At 39.3% G+C, this 27,500-nt stretch overlaps 2 protein-coding genes and 1 pseudogene across 3 annotated transcripts in view; all 3 read right to left on the bottom strand.

The window, feature by feature from the left end:
• LOC148721480 (uncharacterized) overlaps nucleotides 1-3,237 on the bottom strand; it is a 14,198-nt gene extending 10,961 nt beyond the window's left edge. The window contains exon 1 of the mRNA XM_088736254.1: nucleotides 1,839-3,237. Within this exon, the coding sequence (XP_088592380.1) occupies nucleotides 1,839-2,221 (383 nt within the window). The 5' untranslated portion in view covers nucleotides 2,222-3,237. The remainder of the gene's footprint in view (nucleotides 1-1,838) is intronic.
• The window catches only part of LOC111342248 (uncharacterized), a 189,693-nt pseudogene extending 175,470 nt beyond the window's left edge, over nucleotides 1-14,223 (bottom strand). The window contains exon 1 of the transcript XR_015992529.1: nucleotides 13,886-14,223. The product of XR_015992529.1 is annotated as an uncharacterized LOC111342248 (transcript). The remainder of the gene's footprint in view (nucleotides 1-13,885) is intronic.
• On the bottom strand, nucleotides 3,387-18,080 carry LOC148721479 (uncharacterized). The gene is made up of 3 exons (XM_088736259.1): nucleotides 17,830-18,080; nucleotides 5,764-6,487; nucleotides 3,387-3,907 (listed from the first exon to the last, which is right to left on the bottom strand). The coding sequence occupies exons 2-3, from the start codon at nucleotides 6,473-6,475 to the stop codon at nucleotides 3,732-3,734; spliced, it is 888 nt and encodes a 295-aa protein (XP_088592385.1). The 5' UTR covers nucleotides 6,476-6,487; nucleotides 17,830-18,080; the 3' UTR covers nucleotides 3,387-3,731.
• Nucleotides 18,081-27,500: the final 9,420 nt, after the last annotated feature.

The raw sequence follows: 27,500 nt of genomic DNA, 5'->3' as shown, positions 1-27,500 counted from the left end.
CCAAGAACATAATTTATTTGGCTTCATGCAAGAAATGTCGCCTACAATACATTGGTTCCACAACAAATGACTTTAGAGTTAGATTTCGCAACCACAAGTCTGCTATGGTCACTAAGAAAAGACCTGTGAAGTAGCGGTACATTTTAACAAAACACCACATGATTTAAGCGATTTCTCATTCCAATGCATTGATCAAGTGCAGGCGACAGTAAACAATTCAGGTACCATCGAGAAACTTCTAATTACCAAAGAAGCATATTGGAGCGCACAGTTGTTCTCTCTGGCACCCTTCGACTTGAATAAGCGCCAGGAATTTCACTCCGAAAAAAAGAATAAACTATAATTAATGCGGAGAATTTTTTCAAATAGGGCGGGCATCAAAGGTCCCAGTCTCAGCGTTAATTGGGAATTTTAGTACAATTCTCGCCTTTCAAGTCAACGCTGGTTCCTTAACATTTTCAGTGGATTCGACAATTTTTCCATTTCTTTTTATTGTGATAGTTTTTCGTGTAGTAATTACTGTGTTTGTTTATATGTGTCACCTCGCCCTATATCAATCTATTTAAGGAATTTGTAAGTCATTGTATTACAACTGATGAAGGTCTCGGACCGAAACGTATTTTATCAAACTTTCTTAGACTTTTTATTTGTCTTTCTTAGCTCGAAGTTGTCCGTCCTCGTGTACTACAATATTCTTCCTACTACTTATCGAGGTTTGGACTGTGAATCCATTTGGATCCTTCTGGCGCGGCGTCACTGTTGGCTCGAGGCCTTTTAACTTGTTATATATATATATATTTAGTATAATTTCAGAGCTGAGTAAAGAGTTTCCAGCAATCTGATTGGTCGAGCGGTTCCTTATATGACGCTATATAAACCTCTTCACGCGGCTTATATAAAATGTTAAAATAAAATGTTAATATATGTTACTAAAATGTTATGATTTTAGAAATTTCTCTGTTGCTCAGCTCTGAAATTATACTAAAACAATTATTCGCCTCAGGTTCGGTGAATATTGTCGAATAATCCCCTCGACTTCGTCTCGGGGATTATTCGACGATATTCACCACGCCTTCGGCGAATAATTGTTAAATATATATATTGAATTAGTTGAATGGTCAAAGAAAAATGATAACATTGCACTACAGATCTGTTTCGAAAGGGCTTGGATGACCACCAGTCCCTTCTGGAACAGATTTGCAGTGCAATGTTATAATTTTTCCTTAACCATTCAATTAGTTATATAGCTCCACCACTGTAGAGCACTCCGCGACTCAAGATAAAGTTTTACGTATTTGATTATATTTATAGGTATATCTTTTATTATGCGGCAAGGCAGTCCCGAGGTAAATCTGAGCGTTCTAACTGGTTCTTACTCGATCCGTATTTTGCGTGGCGAAGTGAAGCAGACGCAACTGTTTTCCTTCAAAGATCGCCTTTACTCAATGATAGACCTCTCAAGCCTGTATGTTTTCTTTTACGGTACCCATTTCAGATCATGTGGTAATACTCTGAGGAAATTTAATACCCACTCTTCTATGATATTTCCTATTATCGATATGTTTTTTAATCGAATTAAAGTTTTAAATTGACATCGCAAAAAAATTGATAGTCCTTAAATTTATTTCATTAAAATTTATGATCACACACTTTACTACCCAACTTAAGGTATTTAAAATTTGCTGTAAATTGGAACACTCTTAGCCTTAGCCCCTATAGGGTCTGGTTTATGAAAAAGAGAGATAATAAACAGATAAATGAATGAATGAATTTCAAAAAAATCTTTGTTCTCTTGATCAAAGTTTAGACCCAAGTTTAGACCTAAGAAAGATAAATACCTGAAAGCTTCGTTGTCGAAACAAAAATAGTTCGATGGTGAAACATCGATTTTAAGGTTGTGTTTCGCCAGGAGTTCCTTGAGAACTGGCAGGGTGTCTCCTGGCTGGTAAAACGTTCCCCTGGAGTTGGTGAAGGCAAATATAATGTTAGATTCCAGCGACTTATGAAGATGTGTGAGGAGCTCTAACACACAGAATTTAAAGGCCACAGTCAACCGTGCATTGTTTGGCTTGAGAAGCACAACCACGGCATGGATCTTGTCGTAGATGGTGAGAAATGCCAGAGTGTTGTCAAAGTTTTCTTTATCCTTGTCAGTTCCGCGACAGTCCCCGATGCCTGGAGTGTCGATGAGGTGGAACTTGGCGTTGTCTGTCTCAAACATGTACTCCCGAGGGGACTGGGTAGCAGACTGACCGGTGGCTAAAATCTCATTTGCGTCGGAACCAAAAGAAACGTCTATGCCTTCCCCTTCTTCACTCGTATAGGCAAACCTGAGATAAATTTCTATTTTATTGTCAACATGAATTTTTTGATGTTATGTATTCCCATATGTTTCTACAGGCCGTCTTAGGGCAAAGGTTTGGATTTTCCTGTCTTGAATTCGACCGCTTCCAAACTCCTTATACTTTACTGAAGCCATCAATATTTAATTATATGGAACTGACTCATAAACAACTCTACTCGTTTTACTTCCCAAATATTTCAACTCTCTGATTTTCAATAACACAATATATCAGCAACAAAATAATCTCTTGATATCGATCAAACACGTAAACAGGACAAATACCAAACAACATTTTGGGACCGTCGACTACCTGGACTTTTTAGGAACGGGCTCCGCGCTTGATAACCGAGAACGAAGGAAAGGCCTTGTGGGTAAATATTATTTCAATAAGCAGCCTCCCAGGTTGAACGAAATCTACCACACGTTTCTTATAGATTGTACAAGTCTTTTTTTTAAGAAAAGGGGGATATCTATTTGCTCAAAAAAATGTCAAGGAAAAAGCTAGCCACGAAGTTTGAGGGCAATGCAAGGAGAACTTAAAAGTGGAGCGCGTGTATGGTACCCACAGTTCAAAGCTTGTTGGTCACATTTCGATTGAGCTATAATTCCATATAGACTGTTTCTTAAATGCATCCTAATAACTTCATAAACGTAGAGACTACTGGTCTCCTGAAGGCTAGAGAATGGTCTAGTTTTGTTGAAGAAGTTAACGGCATTTACCAAGAGCATAACAATAAGACAAAAATTAGAGGAAAAGACAATGAACATAGAGGAACTCTTCAGACACGTGGAGAAAGAAGTAACTGGAACAGAAAAGAAACCATTCTCCTTTACTGATTCCACTGTAGTTAAAAGTTAAAAAAGGTATTCATAAATTGGCAATAAAATAACACATGATTTTTTCGTTTAACCTTACTGATTTATGAAAATGTCAAAGGGAAGGCGCTTATTGGAGTGGGATGCTTATGTGACATTTTGGCGTAGGGGTTGGGCTCTCTATAAGACAAGGGCGCTTATCCGAGGAAATACGGTATAAACACTCTAGACAGTGGCTGATCTTTAATCAAAAGGTAATGAAACAATAGCTGGAGGAGATTGTGAGATGGAGTTCAATGCTTTCTCGTCGCTGCAATAATTACATCATAATACAAGTACATCTAAGGTAAGCAATGAACATGCATTGGTAAAGTCATGCACTAGTACCAAGTGACCTAAACCTCCGGAGTAGGAAAGGACTTTGCTTCTCCTTATAGAAGGGAAGCAGGACTTAAAGTCTCCCAAAATTAAATCAAACAAAATTTTTAATTTAATTACCAAAAAGTTCATATTTTTAATAATAATAATAATAATGAACGTTCTTAATACGCATTTAAGAATCTCAATGCGCTTACAATAAATAATAAAAATAATAACAATAACAAATTATCAATAACATGGCGGCTTGGAGAGAGCTGTGCTTCAAGTAGTTGGCAATCCCGTTGATCCAGGTCGACTTCCCAACTCCTGTCTCTCCCAGAATCAGAATATTGACGTCCTCTTTTACCTTCTTTTTTGTGAAAGATTCTAAGAAGAAGAAGGGCACTTTAAGTAAAGTTCTTTATGAGCATATTAAGAAGGAAAATTAATCTGTTAACAGCCCTTAACATTTGTTAAATGAAAATGAGAAGATTAGATAGTAAAATGACAATATGGGTAACATAAAAAACGTTTTAAAAAAATAAGCAACATATAATTAATTAAAAAACTGAACAAAAAGTTTTGCACTTATGTAATCCGCTTGCACGCTCGACTTCGGTTTGAGTTTTTTGAGAGAAAGCATTTCAAATACTGATGATATGTGTTTGCCAAACATATCACTTCTGCGAGCGTAGGAAGCGATTCTAATAAATGCCTTTTTAAGTTTCTGAGAAAATGTTAAAGTAGGTTTCATTGGCCAGTATCTAAAGTTATTTTATCATTAAAGCCTCTTAAAGTTACTATTGTTTTACTTGATAATGACGTTATGTTAACATCGAAACGTCGTCGACGAATTTTTTTTCAATTGAATAAAGGGTGAAATTTCTAAAGAAACTGTGGTGCTGCTTTGGTGGGGGTAACAAGGCAATCTGGTTATATCAACTAAGTTGAAATTGTAAATTGGCCACCGTAAAGAGTTCAAAAGCTGATTTTTTGAGCATCAGCCCCTCTTCAGAGCCAATGGAGGAAAGTTGTGGGTTGTGTGTGGGTTTATAAGCAGAAAGTGGAGCTACCCTATTGGTGGAAATATGGTGACGAGGAAAACACGACTAAATTATTAGAATGAAAAGCGTTCGTTGATGCCTGTGGGGTTAAGAGTGCTGATCTAAAAGATAAACTTTTGGTTACAATGTATATATGAAGTTCATATATTTTAAACTGCGGTGTTAGATACGTATGATGCACGATCCTCGCAGTAGAGAGCGCTATTTATGCAATAGCGAAAATCAGACCTGAAAAAATATATCCCGTACACGCCTGATTTTTTTCAGGTCTGATTTTCGCTATTGCATAAATAGCGCTCTCTACTGCGAGGATCGTGCATCATACGTAGATAAACTTTTGTTCAAGAGTTTTGCAGCTTTCCGAACTTCCTAAATTTAGGAAAGGCTGCAGATTGCCATATGCTGCTTACAATGATTAGATAGATTAAAGTGTCAAGCGACTGGTTTTGATGCGTCCTGGCTTGTCATTCCCTTCTACGTCGCGAAGGTGTTCTCGGAATCAGTCACTAAGTCGTCGTCTGCCTGTTTCGCCGACGTATATTTTTTTGCAATAAGTGCAAGTTTTGCTTTTGAAGACGTTGGCAGAGGTGCACGTGAAGTGATCAGTGATCTTGATGGATCGTTTGGGTTCCGATATTTTCCAGCGTTGTGAATGAAAGAACAAGCTTTGTCTTGTGCGCGAGCGCATTTAAAATTGCCGGGTTGGTCATTAGTTTGAAATGAACTTCTAACAAGATTGTGAAAAGATAGTACCAGTCTCTGGATCATTTTGAAGTGATCTAAAGTTTTTAAACATAATGAATTTAACTGAGTGGCTGTGAGGATGAAATGGGAGAGTGAATGGAATGCGGTCGGAATTTTCCTTCTCTGACGTTTGTAGTGCTGACTGTCGATCAATAAGTTGGGCGCGGTGGTGACCCGCTTGAACGACAGAAACAGGGTAACCACGCTTTTCGAAAAACTGGCATATTGACTCTGATTTAAGGAAAAAAATCAGAGTCATCACTACATAAACGACAAAGTCTTAGAAAATGAGGAAAGGGAATACAATTCTTAATTTTTTCTCCAGCTTTTAAAATGTGTTTTAATGGTTTTAGAAGTATTTTGTCGCAATTTTGCCATAGTCAAATGTTTTTTCTAAAGATTTAATTGGTAAATATTATATTTATTCACTTTTACCTCCTTTTTTTCTCCTCCTTTCGGAATCGCCGACTATTTTCGCCTCCAAGTCATCGAATCTCTTCACTAAATTTTCTTGCATTTCATTCAATCTTTCCTTGGTACTGACTTCATCCATCACCCACTGTTTAAGAAGCTCTCTGTAGTGTTCCTCAAAATCAGGGTCCATGCATTCCGTTCTCAGATCATCAATAATAGCTTGATAACCTGCTCCTCCCAGTCTCACCAATGCATCTTTGATGTTTTGCCAGTACTGATTAAATGTTGCGTCATCAACTGAGGCCTTGCTTGCATGACCATAAACTGTGTTTCTGTAGCACTTGATGCGCGCGATGTCTGCCTCAAGGCTTGTGTCTGCTAAAGGAGGAAGCTTATCCCAGCCATTACGTGGGGCTACCAAACTACAAATGTTCCTCAAAAGAACCATCAATAGGGTGATGTCAAAATGCTGAGATGAAACCGAACATTTTATGGCAGGATACAGTTTTCCCCATTGTGATGGATTGAGTACTTTTTTTCTTCTGAGGTTTTGTAGCACTGCGTGAGTTTGTGGACGTGATAAGACTTTTTCCAGTTTTCCTGGCGGGTGCTTCTTGTCAAATATCTCTCTCAGGACATGTGAGCTAATATCCACCAGAAGCCTGCATAACCGGGCGTAGTTAGTTGTCTTTTTTGTTGAACGAAATGATGGTGCTGCTGCTGCTGAAGCCATGAAAATTTTTTCCTTAAATTAAAAAAAGAATCGATTGCGTATGAAACAATAAACAGCGCACGCAAAAAAATTTTAAGATATGAAGTTTGCAAAACGAAATATCACTTAAACTTTGAGGGACCTCTGAGGGTTTATAACTGAGGAATTGGAGAAAAGCAGAATATTGCTCCTTTTTAACAAGGAAACAGGGTGACGAAGAAGAAACATTTTCAGAGGGGGGCTTGAACTTAATTTGGATTTTCCAGAGACAAAATAAAAAGGGTACTGGGAGCACTAATATAAAACAACAACAAAACAAACAAATAAAACAACAAAACACGAAGCGTCAAGGAACATCCAAAAATGAAAAATTTTCAGAATCATTTTCAAGACTGTCAGTTCTTAAACGTTCCTCTACATCTAACCGGGCGAAGGACGACAGCAACAACAACAACTTTGTTGTTGTTGTTGTTGTTGAACGATCAATTAGTAGCGCCTAATATAAGATGGAAAACTAATTATAGCAAATTCTATTTTTCGAATGAAATTCCTTTCTTTTATTCAAACCATATAAGAATACTAAATATGTTAAAATGAGTGGCGTAACCAACTGCAAAGAAGTAATGCGGCAAGCAAAAAAAGGGGAGGCCTACTTTTAACTACAACTGTAAACCGTAACAAAATCCCATAACAAGGCCTTTGGAGCCCGAAAGGGCAAATTAGCAACAAATCCCTGGAGGGGTCCTTAAGGTGGCTCGTACCAGTTTTCATCTTTTTCATGGTTTGTAACTTTGAAAGAATACAACAGAAAGACTAACCGAGGCCAATTGAACACTTTTACGGGATTGAATTACATAATCATTGGTTATCCAAAAATACGTGTCATTTCGTCACTAGCAGTTTCCATGGCAACGCTTTCATAGGCTCATTCAGACGCATTTTTTAGCTTGTGGCTTAAATAATTCGAAAACTAACCCGGTGACTCACTGATATTTTTCAGTGATTGCTTTTGGCACTTGAAAAGGAAAATGCATAAAGATTTTTAAAAATTCTACGGAGCGGAATTTCAGAAAATCTACAAAAAGGGCAATTTTCACACATCGCAAATTTCCTTCCGTAAAATTTTCTAGTTTTTTTTCTGATGACTCCTTTCGACGTTTTTATCATATTGGAACAATAAGAAGAAGGGGTCGCCGGACTTGTTTTCATGCAATAGCTTTCGTGAGTTAAGCAATTTCCACGCGCGTTCTCGCGCGTTTAAAAATCTGGATTCTATAAGATCGACATTTGTTCTTGATCTGTTTTAGCTACCGCTGACAATTGCGTGTGCTCGCGCGAGCACTTACGACCTGATGTTTACAGACGTTTACTGCTAAGAAAATCATTAAACAGCCGTCAAAGACAGCCTCCCGATCTCATCTTAAAAATCCTACACATGACTTCTGGCTATATCATATTATTTTCCTTGAAGTTTCAAATTCTTCTTTCACTTCAGGTAGATTATCCTTCACTTGAGTTCTTCTTTTTTCGCTGTCGCAAGATTTCATATCGGTTGAATATTTCTTTTAAATGTGAAGTGAAGCAACCTTTACTTCTCCGAAAATCGTCTTCGTTATCTTAATTTCTATCTTCTGCATTCACAGTAGCCGCTCAACACATGAAATACAAGCTCTTAGGTAAACTTCTCACAAAAGCAGAGACAATTCCACGCGCCGCCATCTTTGTTTTGAATTTTCATCTTTTGATCTCGCGCTTCTTTCGCACGTTTCTCTCGCGCGCGTCACACAAGAGTGACCTGTTCCCCGCGCGAGGAAACTGGTACGAGCCACCTTAAATGATACTAATCACAATAATATCCCTTGGCAGGGCCTCTGAGCCCAATCCACGCCTAAAGGGCCGACAAAATCCAAGAAAAGGGCCTTTGAACGATCAATTAGTAGCGCCTAATATAAGATGGAAAATTAATTATAGCAAATTCTAATTTTCGAATGAAATTCCTTTCTTTTATTCAAACCATGGGGTGCCAAAGAGAACAACAGAGCACTCCGATAAGCCTCTTTTGTGATTAAAAGCCTATCGATCTCTTCAGAGCCACTAGGGGCCTGTACCTGATCAATGCATTGGAACGAAAAATCGTCCAGGGTGTGTGGGGTTTTGTTAAAGTGTATCGCTACTTCACAAGTTGTTTTGTTTGTGGGCATAGCAGGGCCCCTCTACGATAAATTTGGCTTTAATTCTAGAAAATGCCCGCCACAGATTGAAGACATGGTCAATTTCGAAGCCGAGCTCTTAAACATGGTGAATAACATAAAATTCAGGAAAGTCTCCGATAAGTTCCAGAACCAACTAAACGAAGACATCAAAAAGATCAACAGCTCGCCCAAAGTCCTCATCCCGGCCGACAAGACCAGAAACTTCTACGAGCTGGACAAACCCCTTCACAATACACAATTAAGTTTATTTCAAGGTTTTAGTGTAACGCAACACTGTAAGTCATGCAATCATCGAAAAGTTATCACAAAATATAAATACATAATACAAAATTTCCACGGGCTCGGACTTCGTAAAATCAAGGTTTACTACACTGATTCACAGAATTATGTGTCGTAGTATTGCAACGTACTGCTAGATGATCTTTTTACATGAATAAAACGAACTATTGACCTCAAAACATAGCTCCTCAACTACGACAGTCATTGTCGTCCACGGAAACAACATGCATGACAGCCAATTACGTGACCTGACAAGTTTCCAGTTATCAAGCGATAAATGATAGATTATCGCGCGATAATTTCCATTTATCGCGCGATAATTTCCATTTATTGCGCGATAATTTCCATTTATCGCGCGATAATTTCCATTTATCGCGCGATAATCTCCATTTATCGCGCGATAATTTTTCATTAATCGTGTGATACTTTTATTTTATCGCGCGATAAAAAAAAATGTGTCATGTCCCCTATGGGCCACCGTACTTCCGATCGGCAAAAAATAAAAGAAAACTTTTCTCGACTTGAAATCAAGGGGGGAGAGCAGCGCCTGATTTAAAACTCGCATCAGACCCCCGAGACCATAGCGGTTGAGTCCTCTGAAGACCCAGATTTAGAAAATCATAACAGAATCAAAAGTTCGCATAACACAATGTGGAACGACATAATTCGAAACGCGAATAACTTATTCTTAGTTCGCGTAAGTAAGTAAGTAAGTAAGTAATTTTATTTAACCACATATCGCATATGAGCTTTTAGCTCGTTTAAATGCAAATGTGGAAACCCACCCATCCCACCCCAAGGGAGGACATCCATCACACAGTAATCTCGTGCGTGGGAAATTAACGTCTCCTGCCCCTAACCCTGCAGGAGACGGGACCTCCATTTATTCGTCCCTATCCGAGAAGACTAGAATATCTAACCATTTCTAGATGTTAAAGAAAGGAAGCATATTCTTCTCAGTTAATTTTAAGACCCTGAGTGTTGGTCCGGCCGGTATTGAACTCTCGACCTCCCGCACAGCAGTCCGGCGCTCTCCCAATTGAGCTAACCAGGTGGCGGTTAACACATATTGGCGCGTAACACATATTGGAACTAACACAAACTTAATTCGAAAAACAAAGAATCGAATACAAGAGCAACAAAACAACAGCGATGTTTAGCTGACATAACTAAGAATACGTCAAACACAACTCATAACATCAAAAACATCAGTGAAAACATTAAAACGCTGCATTGCCAAACAGCATAACTGAAACTCTTTTAGACAGTTTCGCGCGCTCAAGTCGATCAAAGCTTGGCATAATCCAACAGATACAGACTTTTACCTCTAGCAAAGACTTAAAAGTTGGTGATATACTACTGGTAATATCTCCGGATACGCCACGAGGACAATGGTCTTTGCGCAGAATAGCTGAGACGATTCCCGGAAAAGATGGACATGTGAGAGTAAAGTACCGTTAAAGTGAGTTAAGATTCAATAAGAATCCTTAAGAATCATATCGCTTAGTCTGGGTCAGCTTTTACATTTTAGGCCAATGAGTTACAACTCTTAAAAGCTTAAGCTTACACTTCACAGAACTTCGTTGACCTCTGCGTAAATTTACCTGATCAGAAATGTCAAAAATATAAATTTGCGTATATATACATAATTAATACTGACCATTCGCCGTTCTTGCAACAAGCTTCTAGCCACTTATATTTCTCGTCTGTTTTTAGCCTCTTCAAAGGACACCGAGTTTGGTACGTCACTATAGCCTCAGCCGAGCCTGTGATTTTTCGAGGATTCTATCCTTAGGATATGATACGAATACTTTGTTCTGTACACAGATAATAATGACGTGTTCACAGCAGGCAGCTGGCGGGAAACTTAAAGTTTTTTGAAGTTTTGAAGTTTATTTATATATTCATAAATACATAGCAGTTAAAAAACTGAATTGCGTATTTACTCACATAATACAAATAGTAAAATTAAACTAATCTAGATATTAACTACTTAGTTATTAAAAAGCGTTCAATCGGCTAAAAAAAGGAAAGCTAAAGTGAGTTCGCTTTAAGGCATGAGGAAATAATAAAATTATTCTTAAAACGACTGGTTTTGAAGCGTTGTACATTAAAAGGTCACGCACGCCTTAACAAGTAGGTAGTTTCATGAGCTGCTGGTATTAACATTTGAAGACGGTGATTGTTATCATTTACAATTTTGTCGAAAAGTGACTCACATATTTCGTTGTGATAGATGGCTAATTCTTTAAATTTCATAATATCCAGGGCCTCAGAGCTATGACCAAGACAGATAATGGACAATTGCTCTCTTCTGTACGTGTTCTAATTCTCGTATTAGATATTTAGGCAAACTATAGTGAAAAACCGGTACTGCATAGTCCATGATTGATCTAATACAACTAGAATAAAAGAGCCCTAGATCAGTTTGAGCAACCTTGGCTCTCTTAAGTTGAATCAAGAAATATAATCTCTTAGAGGCTTTTTTAACAATTTCATTAATATGGGTGTTCCAGGTCAAATTACTGGAGATAAAAAGACCCAAAAGCTTTACTTACGCTTTACTAGTTGTTTCACTTTCGACTCAGTTATATAGGTTAGGTGTGATCGGTCACTAAGGGGATTATTATCACTCATCTGTGAAACGTGAAAGGTTCTTAACTTTAGCCACGTTTGCACGACGCAAAGAAGAGGAATTGGAGAACAACCTGAAACTGTTATTGAAATATTCGTCCTAAACCACTTTCCGATTGGCAAAAAATAAAAGAAAACCTTTTTGGACCAGAAATTGAGAGGACCGCTCTTGGCAAGAGCAGCGCCTAATTTAGAACTCGCACCAGACCCCTGAGACCATAGCAGTCGAGTCCTCTGAGGACCCTGATTTACAAAATCATAATGGAAAGTTCGCATAACACGATTTGTAAAGAAAACATAATTCGAAACACGAATAGTAGAATCTTAGTTCGCCTGATACAAATTGGAACTGACACAAACTTAATTCGAAAAAAAAAGAATCCAATACAGAAGCAACAAAACAAAAGCGACCTTTAGCTAACATCATTGAGAATACGTTAAACACAATTCGTAACGTCAAAAACACCAGTGAGAACATTGAAATGCGCATTGCCAAACAACAAAAAAAATCCTAACTTAATTTTGGCTCTCATATCCGACGAGCTAAACAAAATTAAAAATATCATGCCAAGGTATGTTATCGCGGGAAGTTACGAGAATGCATAAATTCTTACTTACTTTACCTAACTTAGTTAATTATTTTGGCTCTCACATCCGCCGATAGTCTCCTTCGCAGCCGTTGTTTGGGCTCGTCACGCAACGCTCCCTCCCCCACCAGGTATGATACGAATACTTTCTTTTGTGCACAGATAATAATGACGCGTTCTCAGCACGCAACTGGCGAGGAATCTACGCTTCATAAAATGTAACTTTCGATTCAGTTGGATATGTTGTTTGTGATTGGTCAATAAGGGAATTATTATCACTCAATATGCGCTTGCACTGCGCGGAATTTCAGTTCTTTTTTTAGCAAAAAACCTGTCGAGGCAAAACCGTTGTCGGGGCGAGCAATTTATTTGACCCAACTAAGAAAGAAACCACAATGCTCAATGGCTCATGAAACAATAAACAGCAAGAAAGCTGGGCAAAGAAAATCCAAAGCTGGAAGATTTTTTCAAACTCATTTTAAGAACAGAACTATTCTTATAAATATGAGATGATCCTAAAGGGGCGAGGCTGTACTAAAATAAACGAGCGCATCAAACAATACAGGCGGACAACGTCTAACCACCGAATCGAAACGAACCAAATTAAACTTGCGACCAATTTGGATTGGTGATGGTGAAAAAGGCGGAATACCTGAAACAATGTTGGAGGGTGCAGTGGAAGGAATCATATCTAAAAAAGAATTGCGAGAGCTTCAAGATTAATTAACATTTCAAACCAGTTTAAATCATGGTGACTCAGTTTGACGCGTTACAGTCACTATTTATTTTACTCGCCTCTGCATTAAATTCTAAATCAAACCCTATAAAGCACGAAGATGATCAATCATTTTGATGTCTAAAGGAACCAAATTACGCGATTTGATTTTTTCCGAAAAAACTGTCACTCACTTTTCGAAATCTTTTATCGCCCAATTTCGTTCATTAATATGGGCGCATTCCCAAATCAGAGCTATCAAAAAAAACTTGACCACGAAATATGTTAAGTCTAAGCGAAAACTTATTAAGTTGTTTGATCTGTTGTAATTTTTTCTTTGTTTTGGTTCTTCGAACTACTGGCAACAACAAAACTTCTCACCGGAGTGCACCAATTTTCACCTGTAAGTATGGACATATGTATGATTAGACGAAGAGGTTTACACAAGGACAGTACAAGTTTATATTTTTCATCCAAAAATTGTTTCATCGATCATGCAACGCACTCAGGTAAAAATGTTCAGCAGTATATAAGCGAGATCTTCAGTCCACATTTCCATCATGAAAAGCTAAATTCCCTAGCGAAGGTAACAGACTCCTCTCAAGTTGGCCGCCACAGCACTCCTGAAATTCCAAAGATTCTAAGAATTCCAAACCGTCAACACATTATATTGTTTTCGAAGTCCAGGATGAACTGAATTTTGTACAACCCCTAAAAATTAAAGTCATTTTAGTAAAATTGTTTGACCGCTTCCATATGGTACGAAATGGAGCAAAAAAGGCCACATTAGCACATTAGCACATTAGCCTTCTGTACCACCTTAATCAATTATGGAAAACGCTATGTAGATACATGATCGCCGTGGTTTTGACATTCTTCTACGAAATAAAAGTCAAATTATCAATAATACTTAAGGTGAGAGCCAAACAAGGAAAAGACGAAAGATTAGAATTTAATCGATCTCCCTTCGGGTAGAAAACGTGACCAGAGATGAAACTCTTACCTCATAGACTAAAGTCCTGACATCTGCCGACAAAGCATCCAATCCTTAAACAGGGCCAATTGTGATCCTATAATAAGTTGTAAACTACTTTCAGTCAGTGTCAAGAGCAAATGGCTGTGAAAATAACTAAGAAGGACTGAAAAACAAGCTGGATCTTTTCAATCTCTTCTCTTTAATTCCATTTCCATTATTTCTGCCAAATGACTCAACGACCTTCTTCACTTCGCCTGATGCATGACCAATTAACGCATGCCAATATGCAAAACACTGTGTCTCTAAAATAGCATCCAGTGACTTCGCTTTCAAAATTTAACCTGTTACCCTCTTCTTTCTATTCCTATTATCTATGCTAAATGACTCAGCAGATAATAAGACACAATATCTATGGTCTACTGGCTCGAACTGGCTAGTGCTAAATTATGTCAAATTGTGATTTGAGAATGATCCACTACTTCTTGGTTCCGTTTCACATTAAAACGAGTAAGTCAGGATATCGTGTTTCTTTTTCGGCCATTTTATTTCTTTCCATTACGTATTAATAAAATCTTTGGTGCAGAACTTTTCAAGACTAACTGACGGAAAAATAAATGACGTTCGTATTAGCATAATTGGTTGTTTGTTTAGCAAAGCGTCATCTCGCTCTTTTGGGTTCATTGTGTTGCTATGGTCCTTGACCTAAAGAGAACAGTAAGATGTATACGAGTATTAAGCACTTCGAGAAGGTTCCTCCTTGACGTATAATTCCTGGGGCTTATTCTTGGATCTACTGAACTTCCTGAAATTCTTCAGCTGTAAAGCAACAGCTTCGTGGGTTCCGGGGTAGATGTTGTGATTTCTAATAATTTTCCAAATCGTTTATCGCTTAAGGTTGTTGTCAAATTATTTGGAAGCATGCCCAAATCAATACTACAAATAAACTTTAAAGACAAATATGTGGAATACGAAAGTCAAAAGTTGTTTAGTTGATCTGATTTGATTTTGCTTCGTGTAGGTCTCTTTTTTAATTCCTCAAATTGTTCCATGGCCCCCTTCGGAACACAGAATTTCAAATAGTAAGTTTCTCTTTTCCTTGAGGCATATCAGCCACAAACCTTCGAAAACAGTTGACTCTTGATGTTCATGACCAGACATAAAAGTGTGGACGGATCGATGTATCTGCACAACTCCGCAACCACCCCTCCCCTAACCCAACATTAAGCCTGAATTGTTTTGAGTGGACTTGTTACGACTTGACTGTTGCTGATTTAGGGGAGGGGTAAGTGTTCAGTTGCTTAGGTCTGGCATTAATCCGTGTGGGTTAAGAGACATTCGCTCTCAGTCTCAGTTGTTTGTTTAGCAGAGCGTGATCTCACTCTTTTAAGTTCATTGTGCTGTTATGGCTCTTGAGCCAAAGAAAGCTGTAAAATCTATAGGTTTAATGGGCACTTCCAGAAGTTTGGGGCTTATTCTTGGATATACTGAACTTTCTGATATTCTCCAGCTTCAAACCTCCAGCTTCGTGGGTTCCAACGTAGATTATCTGATTTTTTTATCATTTTCCAAATCGCCTATCGCCTAAATTTGTTGAAAAATTATGTGGAAGCATTCCGAAATCAAGGCTATTAGTAAACTTCACGGAAAAATATATGAAATCCAAAAAAAAGTTCTTAGGTTGTTTGATCTGATGTGATTTGCTTCGTTTAGGTCTATTTCTGGTCCTTTTATTCCACGAAATTGCCCTGCTCTCCACTTTGCAACATAGAATGTCACACGATTAATTTTTCTTTTCATTCATGGAAGTCAGCCACAAGCCTTGGATAACATGGGTTAGCCTACGAACATACAAGTGCAGTAAATGGCTTGAACCCTGGGGTAACATGTGAGGGTGTAGTCTTATCGTCCGGGTGAGTGTAGTCCTGAGAAGGACTGTTGTCGGTGGTAGTGACTGACGTTTCGACAACCTGTGCGGAAAGTTCGCACAACACGATTTGTAACGAAAACATAATTCGAAACACGAATAGTAGATGATCTTAGTTCGCCTGTTACAAATTGGAACTGACACAAACTTAATTCGAAAAAAAAAAGAATCCAATACAGAAGCAACAAAACAAAAGCGACCTTTAGCTAACATCATTGAGAATATATACGTTAAACACAATTCGTAACGTCAAAAACACCAGTGAGAACATTGAAATGCGTATTGCCAAACAACAAAAAAAATCCTAACTTAATTTTGGCTCTCATATCCGACGAGCTAAACAAAATTAAAAATATCATGCCAAGGTATGTTATCGCGGGAAGTTACGAGAATGCATAAATTCTTACTTACTTTACCTAACTTAGTTAATTATTTTGGCTCTCACATCCGCCGATAGTCTCCTTCGCAGCCGTTGTTTGGGCTCGTCATGCAACGCTCCCTCCCCCACCTGGTATGATACGAATACTTTGTTTTGTGCACAGATAATAATGACGCGTTCTCAGCACGCAACTGGCGAGGAATCTACGCTTCATAAAATGTAACTCTCGATTCAGTTGGATATGTTGTTTGTGATTGGTCAATAAGGGAATTATTATCACTCAATATGCGCTTGCACTGCGCGGAATTTCAGTTCTTTTTTTAGCAAAAAACCTGTCGAGGCAAAACCGTTGTCGGGGCGAGCAATTTATTTGACCCAACTAAGAAAGAAACCACAATGCTCAATGGCTCATGAAACAATAAACAGCAAGAAAGCTGGGCAAAGAAAATCCAAAGCTGGAAGACTTTTTCGGACTCATTTTAAGAACAGAACTATTCTTATAAATATGAGATGATCCAAAAGGGGCGAGGCTGTACTAAAATAAACGAGCGCATCAAACAATACAGGCGGACAACGTCTAACCACCGAATCGAGACGAACCAAATTAAACTTGCGACCAATTTGGATTGGTGATGGTGAAAAAGGCGGAATACCTGAAACAATGTTGGAGGGTGCAATGGAAGGAATCATATCTAAAAAAGAATTGCGAGAGCTTCAAGATTAATTAACATTTCAAACCAGTTTAAATCATGGTGACTCAGTTTGACGCGTTACAGTCACTATTTATTTTACTCGCCTCTGCATTAAATTCTAAATCAAACCCTATAAAGCACGAAGATGATCAATCATTTTGATGTCTAAAGGAACCAAATTACGCGATTTGATTTTTTCCGAAAAAACTGTCACTCACTTTTCGAAATCTTTTATCGCCCAATTTCGTTCATTAATATGGACGCATTCTCAAATCAGAGCTATCAAAAAAAACTTGACCACGAAATATGTTAAGTCTAAGCGAAAACTTATTAAGTTGTTTGATCTGTTCTAATTTTTTCTTTGTCTTGGTTCTTCGAACTACTGGCAACAACAAAACTTCTCACCGGAGTACACCAATTTTACACAAGGACAGTACAAGTTTATATTTTTCATCCAAAAATTGTTTCATCGATCATGCAACGCACTCAGGTAAAAATGTTCAGCAGTATATAAGCGAGATCTTCAGTCCACATTTCCATCATGAAAAGCTAAATTCCCTAGCTAAGGTAACAGATTCCTCTCAAGTTGGCCGCCACAGTACTCCTGAAATTCCAAAGATTCTAAGAATTCCAAACCGTCAACACATTATATTGTTTTCGAAGTCCAGGATGAACTGAATTTTGTACAACCCCTAAAAATTAAAGTCATTTTGGTAAAATTGTTTGACCGCTTCCATATGTTGCGAAATGGAGCAATAAAGGCCACATTAGCACATTAGCCTTCTGTACCACCTTAATCAATTATGGAAAACGCTATGTAGATACATGATCGCCGTGGTTTTGACATTCTTCTACGAAATAAAAGTCAAATTATCAATAATACTTAAGGTGAGAGCCAAACAAGGAAAAGACGAAAGATTATAATTTAATCGATCTCCCTTCGGGTAGAAAACGTGACCAGAGATGAAACTCTTACCTCATAGACTAAAGTCCTGACATCTGCCGACAAAGCATCTAATCCTTAAACAGGGCCAATTGTGATCCTATAATAAGTTGTTAACTGCTTTCAGTCAGTGTCAAGAGCAAATGGCTGTGAAAATAACTAAGAAGGACTGAAAAACAAGCTGGATCTTTTCAATCTCTTCTCTTTAATTCCATTTCCATCATTTCTGCCAAATGACTCAACGACCTTCTTCACTTCGCCTAATGCATGACCAATTAACGCATGCCAATATGCAAAACACTGTGTCTCTAAAATAGCATCCAGTGACTTCGCTTTCAAAATTTAACCTGTTACCCTCTTCTTTCTATTCCTATTATCTATGCTAAATGACTCAGCAGATCATAAGACACAATATCTATGGTCTACTGGCTCGAACTGGCTAGTGCTAAATTATGTCAAATTGTGATTTGAGAATGATCCACTACTTCCTGGTTCCGTTTCACACTAAAACGAGTAAGTCAGGATATCGTGTTTCTTTTTCGGTCATTTTATTTCTTTCCATTACGTATTAATAAAATCTTTGGTGCAGAACTTTTCAAGACTAACTGACGGAAAAATAAATGACGTTCGTATTAGCATAATTGGTTGTTTGTTTAGCAAAGCGTCATCTCGCTCTTTTGGTTCATTGTGTTGCTATGGTCCTTGACCTAAAGAGAACAGTAAGATGTATACGAGTATTAAGCACTTCGAGAAGGTTCCTCCTTGACGTATTATTCCTGGGGCTTATTCTTGGATCTACTGAACTTCCTGAAATTCTTCAGCTTTAAAGCAACAGCTTCGTGGGTTCCGGGGTAGATGTTGTGATTTCTAATAATTTTCCAAATCGTTTATCGCTTAAGGTTGTTGTCAAATTATTTGGAAGCATGCCCAAATCAATACTACAAATAAACTTTACAGACAAATATGTGGAATACGAAAGTCAAAAGTTGTTTAGTTGATCTGATTTGATTTTGCTTCGTGTAGGTCTCTTTTTTAATTCCTCAAATTGTTCCATGGCCCCCTTCGGAACACAGAATTTCAAATAGTAAGTTTCTCTTTTCCTTGAGGCATATCAGCCACAAACCTTCGATAACAGTTGACTCTTGATGTTCATGACCAGACATAAAAGTGTGGACGGATCGATGTATCTGCACAACTCCGCAACCACCCCTCCCCTAACCCAACATTAAGCCTGACTTGTTTTGAGTGGACTTGTTACGACTTGACTGTTGCTGGTTTAGGGGAGGGGTAAGTGTGCAGTTGCTTAGGTCTGGCATTGATCCGTGTGGGTTAAGAGACATTCGCTCTCAGTCTCAGTTGTTTGTTTAGCAGAGCGTGATCTCACTCTTTTAAGTTCATTGTGTTGTTATGGCTCTTGAGCCAAAGAAAGCGCTAAAATGTATACGTTTAATAGGCACTTCCAGAAGTTTGGGGCTTATTCTTGGATATACTGAACTTTCTGATTTTCTCCAGCTTCAAACCTCCAGCTTCGTGGGTTCCAACGTAGATTATCTGATTTTTTATCATTTTATGCACTCGGCGCCAATCATGGCGGCCACGTTTAGAGTAGCTCTAGTTTCTATCACTATTTTATCCTGGTTAAGCGCTGTATTTCTAAACCATTTATTATTCTTCGAGGCTACTTTTAAATCAAGGTGGGAACCCCTGCACACTGGTGTTCAACTCAAGAAGAAATGCACTTGTATCGTCAAACATGGTTTTCATCGATCAAGAGTTCCAATGCAGAAGCACACTAAACACGGGTTTGTCTCCTTAGTCATCCCTGGCCACGACCCTCCATTGGACATCACGGTATATGTTGATATTTCGACCAACCCCGGTCCTGCTCAATCTATTATCGCCATTGGTAGCCGGCAGAGAGCCACTCGAGATTTAATTCGGCAACTTGGTTCTCCAATTCGCCAAACAACGACCCTACAGTATTCTCGGCGTGAACTGGTGTCGCTCCGGAAAAATTACAGCCTTCAGGAGAGACGGTCAGTTTTATTTAAGAACATTCGAGCGGATGGAATTTTCAAGTACCGAGGGAAACGGTCTGGAAGACTTACTAAAACACAATTAAATACAGGCCGAAGCAAATATTCTTCAGAAACGAATGATTTTTCCACCTTGAATTCACAGTCGAACAATCACACTTTACCGGGGCTTTCAGTAATTCCCGTGAGAACAACTACGCGCGTCATCTCCAGTAGTTATACAAGACAAAGAACTGTTAATTGCTATAACTCTTCCACCTTGAATGAATTTTTACGGTTCAATAATCACACTTTACCGAGACTTTCAACAATTCCCGTGAGAGTAACTACGCGTGTCTCCTCCAGCCGTTACACAGAACAAAGAGCCGTCAATTTCAACAATCTGGCTATTATCAAGCCTAAGAGAAACAACGACGCCAGCAAAAACACCTTGCAATTCGTACCGTCAATAGCTGTGTCTAATGTAATGAGTTTGGCGCCAAAAATAGACGAACTTCGTATTTTTTTGAACACCCACAAGTTTGATCTTTGTTGCATAACGGAGACATGGCTGAAAGATTCTATTGATGACAGCGTAGTTGACATTAGTGGCTACAACATTATACGCAAAGATAGGACCCACAGGCTACATGGGGGTGTGGCTCTATATGTAGAAGATTCCATCAAATTCTCAATTCTACGGGACTATGAGTTCCCTAACCCCGAGGGCCCTGAGGTTTTGTGGGCCAAGATCACGCCCAACCGATTGCCTCGGGGTTATAGCTGCCTTATCATTGGTACAGTATACCATCCTCCACCACCTGCCAAAGATGAGCCCCTCCTTGATTACATGATGGATTCTCTCTCTAGGATAGAGAGTGATATCCCTGGCGCAGGTATAATTCTCGCTGGCGACTGGAACAGGGCAAATGTTTCACCAGTTATTAAGCAGTTCCGCCTCACGCAAGTCGTCCATTTTCCAACAAGAGGGTATCGTACACTCGACAAAGTGTTAACTAATCTTACAGAACACTACGAGAAACCTTCTCCATTCCCGCCATTCGGACTATCCGATCATTGTACTGTTGGTTTGTTTCCAAAAATTAGATCGAAGGCCAATATTCCTGCATACAGAACGGTTACTACACGTGCTGTTGACGCTGAGTCCAAACAGGCTTTTGGTCGTTATATGACGGGGGTCGACTGGTCATTAATCGACACTATAGATAGCGTCCAAGAACAGTATGCTCACTTCAGTCACCTAATTCACATAGGGTTAGATTCTATCCTTCCCAAAAAGCGAGTTAAGTTCCACCGAAACGACACACCATGGATTTCACCCAAACTCAAGGCACTTATAGCACACCGTCAAAGAGCATATTACCAAGACAACAAACCATTGTTCCACTACTACCGGAACAAAGTAAACAGGGAACGGAAGCTCTGCAAACGCTCTTATTACAACACTAAAGTCAGCGTTTTGACCGAAAACAATCCTAAAATGTGGTGGTCCGAATGTAGGCGGTTATGTGGAATGAACAAAACATCTACAAGTGTCGCAAATCAGCTCCTAGCAAGTAAACCAGCTACCTCAATCAACCTTAAGATCTTGGCTAATGAAATCAATACAGCTCTGCTGGAACCTCAAGCTTCGTTTGACCCACTTTTAGATAATATCGAAACTGTGAGCACTGAGGGTTTTAAAAATCCCATTATTTCACTGGAAGCTACCTTCAAATGCCTTAGTACGGTCATCTCCTCCAAAGCTGGGGGCCCAGATAATATCCCAAACTGGGTCTTGCGTGACTTCGCTCCTGAACTCGCTCACCCCCTTCGTTGTATCATCAATTCCTCTATTAGTCAAGGCACTTTACCGGACATTTGGAAATGTGTAAACATCACCCCTCTTCCCAAAACAAAGATAGTTGAGGATGCGGCGAAGGATTTGAGACCTATTTCATTGACGCCAACGTTGTCCAAAATTGCCGAACACTACGTCGTCCATGAACATGTGAAACCAGCACTTCTAAAACGCCTGGAACCCGATCAATTTGGTTGTATTCCAGGATCCTCCACTGCGCACGCATTAATAAATCTGATGCACAATTGGGCGCAAGCAACAGACGGAACGGGGAACACCGTGCGAATCTTTGCGTTGGACTATAGAAAAGCCTTCGATCTGATAGACCACAGCCTCTTTTTATCGAAACTCTCGACCTACAACATTAACCCTTACATCATTAATTGGATAATAGCCTTTCTTAAAGATAGGAAACAAAGGGTCAAACTTGCACATGATTGTCTCTCAGAGTGGGGATCGGTCCGAGCAGGAGTACCGCAGGGAACAAAATTGGGACCGTGGCTATTCTTGGTTATGATAAACGATTTGAAAGTACCATCAGCCAGTGATTGTATAAAATATGTAGATGACACGACAGTGTATGAAATCATAAGCAAGGGTGGTCCTAGCAATGCTCAGTCTATGATAAACGAAGTAGCCACCTGGTCAACACTCAATTCATTTCAACTCCATCCGAAAAAATGTAATGAGCTAAGAGTTTCCTTTGTGCGCTCCCCTCCTTCCTACGATCTGATAGAAATTAATGGCTCTAAGGTTAGTGCCGTTAGTGTCGTAAAATTACTGGGTGTGTATTTTCAAGACAACCTCAAGTGGAACACTCACGTTACTGAGACGATTAAAAAGGCCGCTAAGCGCCTTTACTTTTAACTCAGTTAAAGCGAGCTAAGGTACCATCACCTGAATTAGTTAATTTTTATGTTGCTTGTATTCAATCTGTCTTACTTTATGGATGTCAGGTCTACCATTATAGCCTCCCCAATTATTTGAGCTTAGGTTTAGAGCGTGTCCAAAACAGAGCCTTGAAAATTATATACGGTTATGATAATCATTATAGAGAAGTGCTTCAGATGGCAGAGCTGAAAACCCTAAGGGATCGGAGAGAAGACCTTTGCTTAAAATTCTTTAACAACATCGTCTCCAATCCCTTGGATTGTTTGTACCACTTACTGCCTTTCGATAACCGAGGTCAACTTATGGAGTTACGACAACGCAGACCATTTAGAGTTTCCTTTAAAACAAATCGGTTCAGAGATACTTTCATTCCGGCAAGCGCAAGACATTTTAACTAACATTTATTACAATTGTATATGTAAATTAGTTCCCTTTTAGGTTTGATTTTATTGTATAGTTCTATTACATAATTTGTACACCTTTGCAATTCAGCTTCCAGCTGCTATTAAGGTATTCTTCTCAATAAACGTCTATCTATCTATCTAATAATCAATCATTTTCCAAATCGTCTATCGCCTAAGTTTGTTGAAAAATTATATGGAAGCATTCCCAAATCAAGGCCATTAGTAAACTTCACGGAAAAATATATGAAATCCAAAAAAAAGTTCTTAGGTTGTTTGATCTGATCTGATTTGCTTCGTTTAGGTCTATTTTTGGTCATTTTATTCCACGAAATTGCCCTGCTCTCCACTTTGGAACATAGAATGTCACAAGATTAATTTTTCTTTTCATTCGTGGAAGTCAGCTACAAGCCTTGGATTACATGGGTTAGCCTACGAACATACAAGTGCAGTAAATGGCTTGAACCCGGGGGTAACATGTGAAGGTGTAGTCTGATCGTCCGGGTGAGTGTAGTCCTGAGAAGGACTGTTGTCGGTGGTAGTAACTGACGTTTGACAACCTGTGCGGAAGTCATCATCAGAGTCAAGTGAATGATTGTTGTCAGTAGAATGTTCTTATTCCAGTTCGTGTGAAATGATCGGTTGGTTTTGCCATGATGTTATTGGCTGTAAGGCTCAAGTGACGTAAGTCGGTCGTGACTGGTCTGTTTCGATCTGTCGGTAAAGTTAGGTCGTTCTTTTTTGGTCGTTTGTGATGTTTATGTCGTGAATGAGTCGTTTGTATGGAGCGGGTAGTTGTTGACATCTGATTAGGGGAGTCTGTTCTAAGTTACTAAACCAGCTTTCCAGAGTCAGTCGTTGAAAATGGTCGGTGCTGCAGGTTAGGCATTGCGCAGAGTCTCAGTCAATGTTGTGGTTGGTAAGTCGATGGTGTTCAGCAACGTGATTGCTGACATCACCTTTCCTCGTCGCCCGTCTGTGTTCAGTCTGTCTTGTTGTGAGGTGTCTGCCAGTCTCGCCGATGTAGGAGGCTTGGCAGTCGGAACAATTGATCTTATAAATCGTTCCCTGTCTGTTCCTCGGTTCGTCTTTGTCTTCAACGTTGGTTAGTAACTGACGTAGTGTGGTGATGGGTTTGTGGGCGACGCGGATATTGAAGGGTAGTAAGATGCGCGAGATGTTTTCAGACATGCCTTTCATGTACGGTATGGTTGCTGTAGTCGTAGGGGCTGCGGTGTCGTTTGTTTCGGTAGTGGTAGTGGGTCGGTGAGTGTTTCGTCGGATGAGGTCGTTGTTGTAGTTGTTCTTCGTAAAAACACGGTGAAGGTATTTGTTCTCGTCGGATAAGCTGTTTGTCGAGTCGCATACTAGTTGTGCGCGTCGTGTTAGAGTTCTGATAGTTGTGGCTTTGTGTGATGTAGGGTTGTAGGATGACTCGTCTAGTAATCTGTCGGTGTGTGTCGGTTTCCTGAAAACTGTCGTCCGTAATGAGTTGTCGTTGTGGCTTACCAGGCAGTCTAGAAAAGGAAGTTTGCCATTTTCTTCGACTTCTCTGGTAAACTGTATGTCAGTGTTTTGTCCGTTAAGGTGGTGGTGGAATGCGTCAATTTCGTCGTGTCGAACGGCGGTGAATGTGTCGTCAACGTAACGTAACCAAAGCGGTAACTCGTCCTTTGTCGGCTGGTAAGACGGTATACAATCAACGTCACTACATGACAGCAACTTGACTAAAGACGAACAACGCGCACTGAAGCGACGAGAACATAGTCATCCTACAAGCCGAGAAAGGACGAGTTACTGTTGTTATGGACAAAACTGACTATCACGACAAAATGGACGCACTAGTTAACGACAAACGAACTTACGAAGAACTCAAACGTGACCAAACTCCTGCACTTCAACGTAAACTCAACCGTAAATTACTGACACTCAAGAAAACAAACGCCTTTGACACCCAACGGTACTATCGACTGAGGTGCTCGGTACCACAGCCACCGAAAGTCTACGGTTTGCCGAAACTACACAAACCTGGTTTCCGGATGCGACCTATTGTTTCTTTCTGTGGTTCTCCCACATACCAACTATCCAGGTACCTGACGACAATACTACAACCGCTAACTGAAAAATACAGACATAAACTAAAATCCACTAAAGACTTCATTAACGCTACCAAGACTGTTCAGATACCTGACGACTACAAACTAGTGTCATTTGATGTGAAATCGCTGTTCACAAGTATTCCACTTCAATTGGCATTACAATGCACTGAGACTGCAAACCGACAATCTACCGACCCACTACCGCTACCGACAGACGACATCATGGACTTGCTAAACATTTGCCAACACGTCAACTTATTTTCAGTACAACGGCAAACACTACAAACAGTTACACGGCACTGCCAGGGGGTCTCCAGTTTCTGTTCTTATATCAAAAATTGTGATGCAGAACATCGAGGAACGCGCCCTTTCGACTTGTTGACAAACGATACCGCTTTGGTTACGTTACGTTGACGACACATTCACCGCCGTTCGACACAAGGAAATCGACGCATTCTACCACCACCTTAATGAACAAAACACTGCCAAACATTATTTATGTTCTTTGATAATTTAAAAATAACAATTATTGCACAACCACTTTACAGTACTTTATGACTGACATCAAACTTTGGATGTGTACAGACCAGAGGCGGATCTAGGGGTGGTTCGGGTGGTTCGGTCAAACCCCCTAAATTGTCCCTCGAAATGCTGGAAATCATGTTTCCGAGGACCTAATTTTCAAAATCTCCTAGGGGAGCATGCCCTCGGACAATTCTTCACTGACCCCCCTTGACTGAATCCTAGACCCGCCCCAGCAGACTACAGTAGATCTATTTTTAATATTTAGTTTCAATCCTTACTTGTAAGTTTTCAAGTTTTCTCCATAATCCTATCCTGAAAGAACCGTCAATAAATGAAATTGATGTAATGCCAACTGTTAGTAGAATTAGCGTTCTGTCTTAGTGACAATAGAAGGACAAAATTGGAAAAGGTAATAATACAGTTCCTACAATGTTTCAACTGATTGAAACATGAACGAAACCTTTCAAACTGAACACTGTACTTTGTTCATAGCTTTTCAAACCCCTCTACGATTAGTTAAGTCGTGATCATGGAGGTACATATCCATGTACAATTTGTAAACACGAAATTATAGATCATAATCTCACGACAGATGCGAATAACAGGAGAGATTTTACAACTGCAAAGTTTGTATTTATGTCACTCTATAGAGACAAATGAAATTTAGCAAAAATGTCTCTTTATATATGTTACAAAAGCGAAGGACTTTGCAGTTAGTTAACTGCGAAATGTTCGTCTACACATGTAAGGAAATCGGGTACTTCGCGATTAATTAACTGCAAAATATTCGTCTCAATATATTAGGGCATCAGTGACTTCGCCATTAATTAACTGCGAAATGTTCGTCTAAATATATGAGGGAATCGGTGATTTCGCGATTAATTAACTGCGAAATGTTCATGTTTTTCCTATTTCTCACTGTGGATGTTTGGGAATTTCTGCTCACCTCGGCTGGGACCTCCATGAGTTGTAATTAAGCCATTCTTACAAAGTTTTCGTTTGAAGTTCACTATTCGTTAGAGTTGTCGCGTTGGTATGCTTATACAATATGTCTAGAATTCGCGGTATTTCCACGATCGGTAAATCCAAAAAGGCTGCAGATTTAGAATCTAAAAGTGAACGATCAAGCTTCTACTCAGTTAATGTTAATCTTAGTGTGTGCAAGGGTGACGTACTTTAGAGAGAGAACTTAGGGATACCATTAGCGATAAGGGAACAAACAATGTTAAAGCTTGGTTGAAAAAGTAAATGCGACATGTAGCAGTTGCAATAAACAGTGTAGAGCCTTGGTATCTCTACGCTAAGGCGAGTCTGGCTATCGTTTGAGCAAGATTTAACAAATTGATGAACTAAAAAAGGAGGTTACAATAGGGGGTGACAACTCTAACAAGGCCTGTTTAGGGAGAGAAACAAAAGAATCCAGCAGACTCGGGATTTTTGATTGGAAATATGACATAGCTCTGGGATACTGCAGAAAAAAAGAGCAAAGTTTTGACATTTTACAAGAATGTCACCGAAACACTCGGAAAGAACTTCAAAATTTCCGGGAGGACTCAAAATTCCATATGGTGTTGCTCAAACAACGTTTGTTAGAGTTGTCACTCCCATAATTTAACTCTTTTGGCACAGTGCCCCATTATGTTAAAAAGAACAAAAAAAGCATTACTCTAAAATTCGTACGTCCTTGCTTCTGAGACTAGGTATCCAGTCCACATCATCTGGAAACTGAACAAGATAGCCCTTAAATTTGTCCTATTCCATAACAGTTCCACGCATCCATCCAAGATACTTTGTTTCCCCATTAAACTTTCTCCTCATATTCCACTTCAACTCTCTTGCCAATCTTTGCCTCTCCCTACTTTTTCCTGGATAACCGTGCCTCGAGTCTTGCCCTTTTATCGCAGACGAACAT

Source organism: Stylophora pistillata, chromosome 10 (assembly GCF_964205215.1).
Source record: "Stylophora pistillata chromosome 10, jaStyPist1.2, whole genome shotgun sequence".
NCBI classification, from domain to species: Eukaryota; Metazoa; Cnidaria; class Anthozoa; order Scleractinia; family Pocilloporidae; genus Stylophora; species Stylophora pistillata.
Note: the sequence above shows the minus strand (reverse complement) of the source record. Positions and strands in the feature narration are given on the sequence as shown.